At 57.8% G+C, this 9,954-nt stretch overlaps 1 protein-coding gene across 1 annotated transcript; it reads right to left on the reverse strand.

Annotated features, from left to right (window-relative positions):
- Positions 1 to 689: 689 nt before the first annotated feature.
- Positions 690 to 8,967, reverse strand: c23h14orf119 (chromosome 23 C14orf119 homolog). The gene is made up of 2 exons (XM_070866427.1): positions 8,794 to 8,967; positions 690 to 1,887 (listed from the first exon to the last, which is right to left on the reverse strand). The coding sequence occupies exons 1-2, from the start codon at positions 8,850 to 8,852 to the stop codon at positions 1,479 to 1,481; spliced, it is 468 nt and encodes a 155-aa protein (XP_070722528.1). The 5' UTR covers positions 8,853 to 8,967; the 3' UTR covers positions 690 to 1,478.
- Positions 8,968 to 9,954: the final 987 nt, after the last annotated feature.

The following is a 9,954-nucleotide window of genomic DNA, read 5'->3' on the forward strand; positions in this document are numbered from 1 at the left end:
CCCCCTCAGCGCTCTCCCCCCTAGTGTTCTCCCCTCCCCCCCCACAGTGTTCTCCCCTCCCCCCCCTCAGCGCTCTCCCCCCTAGTGCTCTCCCCTCCCCCCCCACAGTGTTCTCCCCTCCCCCCCCACAGTGTTCTCCCCTCCCCCTCCCACAGCGCTCTCCCCTCCCCCCCCCACAGTGCTCTCCCCTCCCCCCCCCTCAGCGCTCTCCCCCCTAGTGCTCTCCCCTCCCCCCCACACAGTGCTCTCCCCTCCCCCCCACGCAGTGCTCTCCCCTCCCCCCCACAGTGCTCTTCCCTCCCCCCCACAGTGCTCTTCCCTCCCCCCCACAGTGCTCTCCCCTCCCCCCCAGAGCACTCTCCCCTCCCCCCCACAGCACTCTCCCCTCCCCCCCCCAGTGCTCTCCCCTCCCCCCCCACAGTGCTCTCCCTCCCCCCCCCACAGTGCTCTCCCCTCCCCCCCCACAGTGCTCTCCCCTCCCCCCCCACAGTGCTCTCCCCTCCCCCCCCACAGTGCTCTCCCCTCTCCCCCCCGCGCACTCACCCCCCCCCCACCACCCCCCCCCGCGCACCCACCCTACCCCCCATGCTCCCTACCCCCCCCCCATGCTCCCTCCCTCCTTCTCCCCGGCCACCTTCTCGACAAACGTTCTGGACAAGGACGGACTCTGGGGTAATAAGAAGATGACATGTTAGCAAATGTTTTACTCAACGGCAAGCCAAAAACTGTACAAAGCGTGGCCAATAAACTCGTTAGCGATGGAGGCGTCTTGGTGTGCGTGTCCCTCTCCCTCCAGCAGAAGTCCTTCCGTGGCTGGTGGAACGTCCCGAGCTGGGCGATAGCAGATCTGAGAGTCCTTTGTTCCATCGTTTCCGTCGCTGGCCATTGGCCGAGAAGGTGGAGGCACAGCCTGTTCGAGGTCGAGGGTCGACGGCGCATAGATCGAGGGTCAAGTAGGTCACAGGGAGTGGAGGGGGGGGGGGCGGGGGGGGGGTTGTGTCACGGGGGAGCGGAGGGGAGGGGTCATGGATCAAGGTCGGGGTCAAAGGTCAGTGCACAGTGGTCAAAGGACGGCGCACCGGGGTCATGGGTCAAAGGACGGCGCACCGGGGCCATGGGTCAAAGGACGGCGCACCGGGGCCATGGGTCAAAGGACGGCGCACCGGGGCCATGGGTCAAAGGACGGCGCACCGGGGCCATGGGTCAAAGGACGGCGCAGAGGGGCCATGGGTCAAAGGTTGGCACACAGGTGTCACAGGTTGGCGCACAGGGGGTCAAAGGTCGATGCACAGGGGTCAAAGGGCAGCGCACAGGGGTCATGGGTCAAAGGTCGGTGCACAAGGGTCATGGGTCAACGGTCGGTGCACAGGGGTCATGGGTCAACGGTCGATGCACAGGGGTCATGGGTCAACGGTCGGTGCACAGGGGTCATGGGTCAACGGTCGGTGCACAGGGGTCATGGGTCAAAGGTCGCGGCGTCAGTCCTCTCCGGCCGTGCTGGCCACCTTGCGGTAGAAGCAGGCCACGAAGTCGGGCTCCAGCTCCTCCAGCCTGGCCACCAGCCCGTTGCGCTCCGGCTCGGTCCAGCCCTGGAACCAGCGGTCCCACAGCCGCAGCTGGCACTGGAAGAGGCTGGGGGGCCCCCGGTCGGCCAGGCCCAGGCCGCCCAGCCCCCCCAGCAGGGCCCACACCTTGCCCGGCACCGCCCGCCTCACCAGCTCGCCCAGGAAGGCCTCTCGCTGGTCCTGGCGCCAGCCCGCGAACCAGTGCGCCACGCAGCGGATCTCCTGCCCGGCCGAGCTGGGGGGTCGCCGGGTCGCCGGGGGCTCGGGCATGGCGGCCGCCTCGGGCATCGCTCCCACCTCGCTCATCGCTTCCCGCCTCGCGCTGCAGAGAGAGGAGACAGAGAAACAAAGACTGCCATTTATTTAGTGCCTCGTCCCAAAGGCCTTTCCCTGCAAGCTACGAGGAAAGCCAATGCTATGTTGGCCTTTATTACAGGAGTGTAAGAGTTAACGTGTCTGACTGCAATGATATCGGGCCTCCTTCTCTTATACTCCTTCCTTACTCGAATACTCCAACCCCGGGCAATAAATAACACAAGAAATAGGAGCAGGAGTCGGCCATTCGGCCCCTCGGGCCTGCTCCGCCATTTAATACGATCATGGCTGATCCGATCATGGACTCAGCTCCACTTCCCTGCCCGCCCCCCCTTATGGGTTAAGAAACTGTCCATCTCTGTCTTAAATATATTCCAATGTCATAAGAACATACGTAAGAATTAGGAGCAGGAGTAGGCTATCTAGCCCCTCGGGCCTGCTCCGCCATTCAACAAGATCAAGGCTGACCCAGCCTCCACAGCTCTCTGGGGCAGAGAATTCCACAGATTTACAACCCTCTGAGAGAAGAAATTCCTCCTCATCTCAGTTTTAAATGGGCGGCCCCTTATTCTAAGCCCATGCCCCCTAGTTCTAGTCTCCCCCATCAGTGGGAACATCCTCTCTGCATCCACCTTGTCGAGCCCCCTCGTAATCTGATACGTTTCGATAAGGTCACCTCTCATTCTTCTGAATTCCAATGAGTAGAGGCCTAACCTCCTCAACCTTTCCTCACAAGTCAACCCCCTCATCTCCGGAATCAACCGAGTGAACCTTCTCTGAACTGCCCCCAAAGCAAGTATATCCTTTCATAAATATGGAAACCAAAACTGCACGCAGTACTCCAGGTGTGGCCTCACCAATACCCTGTATAACTGGAGCAAGACTTCCCTGCTTTTATACTCCATCCCCTATAATAAATACATTCAATGACCCAGCCTCCACAGCTCTCTGGGGCAGAGAATTCCACAGATTTACAACCCCCCGAGAGAAGAAATTCCTCCTCATCTCAGTTTTAAATGGGCGGCCCCTTATTTTGAGACTGTGACTCCTAGTTCTAGATTCCCCCACGACGGGAAATATCATAGAAAATAGGTGCAGGAGTAGGCCATTCGGCCCTTCGAGCCTGCACCGCCATTCAATAAGATCATGGCTGATCATTCACCTCAGTACCCCTTTCCTGCTTTCTCTCCATACCCCTTGATCCCTTTAGCCGTAAGGGCCACATCTAACTCCCTCTTGAATATATCCCACGAACTGGCCTCAACAACTCTCTGCGGTAGAGAATTCCACAGGTTAACAACTCTCTGAGTGAAGAAGTTTCTCCTCATCTCGGTCCTAAATGGCTTACCCCTTATCCTTAAACTGTGACCCCTGGTTCTGGACTTCCCCAACATCAGGAACATTCTTCCCGCACCTAACCTGTCCAGTCCCGTCAAAATTTTATATGTTTCTATGAGATCCCCTCTCATCCTTCTAAATTCCAGTGAATATAAGCCCAGTCGATCCAGTCTTTCTTCATATGTCAGTCCTGCCATCCTGGGAATCAGTCTGATGAACCTTCGCTGCACTCCCTCAATAGCAAGAACGTCCTTCCTCAGATTAGGAGACCAAAACTGAACACAATATTCCAGGTGAGGCCTCACCAAGGCCCTGTACAACTGCAGTAAGACCTCCCTGCTCCTATACTCAAATCCTCTCGCTATGAAGGCCAACAGGCCATTTGCCTTCTTCACCGCCTGCTGTACCTGCATGTCAACTTTCAATGACTGATGTACCATGACACCCAGGTCTCGCTGCACCTCCCCTTTTCCTAATCTGTCACCATTCAGATAATAATTAAACCCGCGACCTCTACCCGCCCAGAAGGACAAGGGCAGCAGGCCCATGGGAACACCACCTCCTCCACGTTCCCCTCCCAGTCACACACCATCCCTCGACTTGGGAATATATCGGCCGTTCCTCCATCGTCGCTGGGTCACAATCCTGGAACTCCCTCCCTAACAGCACTGTGGGAGCACCTTCACCACACGGGACTGCAGCGGTTCAAGAAGGCGGCTCACCACCACCTTCTCCAGGGGCAGTTAGGGACGGGCAATAAATGCCGGCCTTTGCCAGCGACGCCCATATCCCAGGAACCAATAAAGAAAAAAAGTCAGGGAAGTTCGATGGTTAGCAGTTTGGTGCGAATAGAGTCGGAGGGAGCAGGAAGTGGATATCAACAACAAAACCTTGCATTTATATAGCACCTTTAACGTAGTAAAACGTCCCGAGGCGCTTCACAGCAGCGATGACCAAACAGAATCTGACCCCGAGCCACTTAAGAAGATATTTGGACGCGGCCAAAAGCTGGGTCAAAGAGGTGGGTTTTAAGGAGCGTCTTAAAATGAGGAGGTAGAGCGGCGGAGAGGTTTAGGGAGGGAGTTCCAGAGCTTGGGGCCCAGGCAACAGAAGGTACGGCCACCGATGGTGGAGCGATCATAATCAGAGGGGTGTAGGGGCTGGAGGAGGTTACAGAGATAGGGAGGGGTGTTGGGGCTGGAGGAGGTTACAGAGATAGGGAGGGGTGTAGGGGCTGGAGGGGGTTACAGAGATAGGGAGGGGTGTTGGGGCTGGAGGAGGTTACAGAGATAGGGAGGGGTGTAGGGGCTGGAGGGGGTTACAGAAATAGGGAGGGGTGTAGGGGCTGGAGGAGGTTACAGAGAGAGGGAGGGGTGTTGGGGCTGGAGGAGGTTACAGAGAGAGGGAGGGGTGTTGGGGCTGGAGGAGGTTACAGAGAGAGGGAGGGGTGTTGGGGCTGGAGGAGGTTACAGAGAGAGGGAGGGGTGTCGGGGCTGGAGGAGGTTACAGAGATAGGGAGCGGTGTAGGGGCTGGAGGAGGTTACAGAGAGAGGGAGGGGTGTAGGGGCTGGAGGAGGTTACAGAGATAGGGAGGGGTGTTGGGGCTGGAGGAGGTTACAGAGAGAGGGAGGGGTGTTGGGGCTGGAGGAGGTTACAGAGAGAGGGAGAGATGTAGGGGCTGGAGGACGTTACAGAGATAGGGAGGGGTGTAGGGGCTGGAGGAGGTTACAGAGATAGGGAGGGGTGTAGGGGCTGGAGTGGGTTACAGAGATAGGGAGGGGTGTAGGGGCTGGAGGAGGTTACAGAGATAGGGAGGGGTGTAGGGGCTGGAGGAGGTTACAGAGAGAGAGAGAGATGTAGGGGCTGGAGGTCGTTACAGAGATAGGGAGGGGTGTAGGGGCTGGAGGAGGTTACAGAGATAGGGAGGGGTGTAGGGGCTGGAGGAGGTTACAGAGATAGGGAGGGGTGTAGGGGCTGGAGGACGTTACAGAGATAGGGAGGGGTGTAGGGGCTGGAGGAGGTTACAGAGATAGGGAGGGGTGTAGGGGCTGTAGGAGGTTACAGAGATAGGGAGGGGTGTAGGGGCTGTAGGAGGTTACAGAAATAGGGAGGGGTGTAGGGGCTGGAGGAGGTTACAGAGATAGGGAGGGGTGTAGGGGCTGGAGGAGGTTACAGAGATAGGGAGGGGTGTAGGGGCTGTAGGAGGTTACAGAGATAGGGAGGGGTGTAGGGGCTGGAGGAGGTTACAGAGATAGGGAGGGGTGTAGGGGCTGGAGGAGGTTACAGAGATCGGGAGGGGTGTAGGGGCTGGAGGAGGTTACAGAGATCGGGAGCGGGCGAGGGCCACAGAGGGATTTGAAAACAAGGTTGAGAATTTAAAAATCGATGTGTTACCATAGAAACATAGAAAATAGGTGCAGGAGTAGGCCATTCGGCCCTTCGAGCCTGCACCACCATTCAATAAGATCATGGCTGATCATTCCCTCAGTACCCCTTTCCTGCTTTCTCTCCATACCCCTTGATCCCTTTAGCCGTAAGGGCCACATCTAACTCCCTTTTGAATATATCTAACGAACTGGTATCAACAACTCTCTGTGGTAGAGAATTCCACAGGTTCACAACTCTCTGAGTGAAGAAGTTTCTCCTCATCTCGGTCCTAAATGGCTTACCCCTTATCCTTAGACTGTGACCCCTGGTTCTGGACTTCCCCAACATCGGGAACATTCTTCCTGCATCTAACCTGTCCAGTCCCGTCAGAATTTTATATGTTTATATGAGATCCCCTCTCATTCTTCTAAACTCCAGTGAATACAGACCCAGTTGATCCAGTCTCTCCTCATATGTCAGTCCTGCCATCCCAGGAATCAGTCTGGTGAACCTTCGCTGCACTCCCTCAATAACAAGAACATCCTTCCTTAGATTAGGAGACCAAAACTGAACACAATACTCCAGGTGAGGCCTCACCAAGGCCCTGTACAACTGCAGTAAGACCTCCCTGCTCCTATACTCAAATCCTCTCGCTATGAAGGCCAACATACCATTTGCCGCCTTCACCGCCTGCTGTACCTGCATGCCAACTTTCAATGACTGATGTACCATGACACCCAGGTCTCGTTGCACCTCCCCTTTTCCTAATCTGTCACCATTCAGATAATAATCTGCCTTTCTGTTTTTGCCACCAAAGTGGATAACCTCACATTTATCCACATTATACTGCATCTGCCATGCATTTGCCCACTCACCTAACCTGTCCAAGTCACCCTGCAGCCTCTTAGCATCCTCCTCACAGCTCACACCGCCACCCAGCATAGTGTCATCTGGTTCAGGGGTGATCTGATTGAAGTTTTCAGGATATTAAGGGGAACAGATAGAGATAAACAATCTCCGTTGATTGAGAAGTCGGAGCTTACGGAGCACAGTCTAACAATTAGAACCAGACCTTTCAGGAGTGGAGTTAGTAAACAGCTAGGGTGGGAGAACTCTCTTCCGCAAATGGCAAATAATGAGATTGGTTAAGAGAGATCGACCCAAGGTATTAAGGGATTTGGGGCACAGGCTCGAGGGGCTGAATGGGCCTCCTCCTGTTCCTGTGTAACAGGCTCGAGGGGCTGAATGGGCCTCCTCCTGTTCCTGTGTAACAGGCTCGAGGGGCTGAATGGGCCTCCTCCTGTTCCTGTGTAACAGGCTCGAGGGGCTGAATGGGCCTCCTCCTGTTCCTGTGTAACAGGCTCGAGGGGCTGAATGGGCCTCCTCCTGTTCCTGTGTAACAGGCTCGAGGGACTGAATGGGCCTCCTCCTGTTCCTGTGTAACAGGCTCGAGGGGCTGAATGGCCTCCTCCTGTTCATGTGTAACAGGCTCGAGGGGCTATATTGCCCTCCTCCTGTTCCTGTGTAACAGGCTCGAGGGACTGAATGGGCCTCCTCCTGTTCCTGTGTAACAGACTCGAGGGACTGAATGGGCCTCCTCCTGTTCTTGTGTAACAGGCTCGAGGGGCTATATTGCCCTCCTCCTGTTCCTGTGTAACAGGCTCGAGGGGCTGAATGGGCCTCCTGTTCCTGTGTCCTTTTGCAGATTGAAAGTTCACTTTAAAGGGGGAAGACACTCACCTCTGCCCTTTTTTTACTCTACTCTATATCCACAACAATCTATATTTAAAGCTCCTCTTGCTCTCTCTGCACTGAAGCACTTGCCATGGATGTGTCCTGGTGGAGGGAGGCAAAGGGGTGGAGTTTCCCTTTAAGTGAGCCATCGCCCGCTTCCGGGTAAGGCCACGCCCCCTCCCGCAGCCAGGCGCGCTGGCGGAAAGAGCCGAAGTCCGACCGGAAAGAGCCGAAGTCCGACCGGAAAGAGCCGAAGTCCGACCGGAAAGAGCCGAAGTCCGACCGGAAAGAGCCGAACGGTTTGTTTTTGGTCAGAAAAATAAATGGATTTTTTAAAAACTATTTTTTTCCCGCGTGACTCAAACTCCTGCCGCCCCGAACCTTGGGCCGTGCTGTAATTTTTTTGGCGGGGGGGGGGGGGGGATTGGCGCATTCTATCGAAGTAAAACATTTTTTTAAAACCGAGCCGGTGGAAATTACCGAACGGTTTCCGGAAATTACCGAAGTTGAACTTTCTTCTCAGGCGGAAGTAACTGGTCTTTGGGCGCTGGGGATGACGGATATAAACAATAAATAAACACAGCGGGAGGACTCTATCCCGGGTCAATCCCCGCCAGCCCGCTTGTGACGTCAGCGGCTCCCGTTGCTGGGGGTGACGTCAGCGGCGCGCGTTGCCAAGGGGAGGGTGGGGGATCGAGTGACGTCAGCCTCCCCCGTTGCTGAGTGGTTCGAGTGACGTCAGCGGCCTTCTTTGCCAAGGGGGGGCATTGGGTGACGTCAACATTTCTCGTTGCTGGGGGGATTGGTAACGTCAGCGGCTCCCGTTGCTGGGGGGATTGTGTGACGTCAGCATCTCCCGTTGCTGGGGGGATTGTGTGACGTCAGCGGCTCCCGTTGCTGGGGCGATTGGGTGACGTCAGCATCTCCCGTTACTGGGAGGATTGTGTGACGTCAGCATGTCCCGTTGCTGGGGGGGATTGGGTGACATCAGAGGCTCCCGTTGCAGAGGGGTTGGGTGACGTCAGCATCTCCCGTTGCTGGGGGGATTGTGTGACGTCAGCGGCTCCCGTTGCTGGGGGGATTGTGTGACGTCAGCATCTCCCGTTGCTGGGGGGATTGGGTGACGTCAGCATCTCCCGTTGCTGGGGTGATTGTGTGACGTCAGCATCTCCCGTTGCTGGGGGATTGGTGACGTCAGTGGCTCCCGTTGCTGGGGGATCAGGTGACGTCACGCTTCCGAAGCAACGATCGTAACACTCCGGAAAGAGCCGAGCCCCCGAGCCCCCGAGACGGAACATTCCGGAAAGAGCCGAGCCCCCGAGCCCCGGGGACGGAACATTCCGGAAAGAGCCGAGCCCCCGGCCCCGCCCCCCCCACAGCCCGAGCGCCGAGCGGGGCGGACGGAGGTAAAATGGCGGAGCTGGAAGACGTGACTCTGGACGGCAGGGAGCTGCACAAACTGCGGGTCACCGACCTGAAGGCGGCGCTGGAGGAGCGGGGCCTGGCCAAGAGCGGCTCCAAGAACGCGCTCATCAAGCGGCTGAAGGGGGTGAGGCGGCGGGCGGGCGGCCCGGCGGCGGGCGGAGGCCTCGGGCTTTCAACGGCCCCGCTCGCTCTCTCCGCCCGCCCGGATTGTTTGTGTGTGAGCGGCGGGGCCCGCACTGCGGCTGCGCACTGCCGGCAGCCCGGGGGAGGGGGCCAGCGGTGCGCCTGCGCACACTGTCAGCTGCAAGCGGGCGGGCTCCAGTGCGCCTGCGCGCCGAGCGGGTACTGGCGGGAGGGGAGTCGCAGGGAGCATGCGCACTGAGCCCCTGCCCCTGGAGGCTGCCTGACCAATCCGGGGAGGAGGGGGGGGGGGGGGTAGAGACTGGTCACTCGCCCACCGACCAATCACAGAGACTGGCCGCCAGTCGGTTACTCACCCACTGACCAATCGGGAGGTCTGGTTCCCACCCACTCGCTCACCCACTGACCAATCGGGAGGTCTGGTTCACACCCACTGACCAATCAGGGAGTCTGGTTCCCACCCACTCGCTCACCCACTGACCAATCAGAGGTCTGGTTCACACCCACTGACCAATCAGGGAGTCTGGTTCTCACCCACTCGCTCACCCACTGACCAATAGGGAGGTCTGGTTCCCACCCACTGACCAATCAGGGAGTCTGGTTCCCACCCACTCGCTCACCCACTGACCAATCGGAGGTCTGGTTCCCACCCACTCGCTCACCCACTGACCAATCAGGGAGTCTGGTTCCCACCCACTCGCTCACCCACTGACCAATTGGGGGGTCTGGTTCCCACCCACTGACCAATCGGGAGGTCTGGTTCCCACCCACTCGCTCACCCACTGACCAATCGGGAGGTCTGGTTCCCACCCACTCGCTCACCCACTGACCAATCGGAGGTCTGGTTCCCACCCACTCGCTCACCCACTGACCAATCAGGGAGTCTGGTTCCCACCCACTCGCTCACCCACTGACCAATCAGGGAGTCTGGTTCCCACCCACTCGCTCACCCACTGACCAATCGGGAGGTCAGATTCCCACCCACTTGCTCACCCACTGACCAATCGGAGGTCTGGTTCCCACCCACTCGTTCGCCCACTGACCAATCGGAGGTCTGGTTCCCAGCCAC

Source organism: Pristiophorus japonicus, chromosome 23 (genome assembly GCF_044704955.1).
Source record: "Pristiophorus japonicus isolate sPriJap1 chromosome 23, sPriJap1.hap1, whole genome shotgun sequence".
Taxonomy (NCBI): domain Eukaryota; kingdom Metazoa; phylum Chordata; class Chondrichthyes; family Pristiophoridae; genus Pristiophorus; species Pristiophorus japonicus.

Bases quoted from the DNA above. Each gene is read 5' to 3' on its own strand.
- c23h14orf119 (XM_070866427.1), bottom strand. From the start codon at position 8,852: ATGAGCGCGTTCTTGGAGCCGCTCTTGGCCAGGCCCCGCTCCTCCAGC. The intron at 1,888-8,793 runs GTCGGTGACCCG...CTCTCTCTGCAG, and splicing joins TCCTCCAGCGCCGCCTTCAG to CGCGAGGCGGGAAGCGATGA.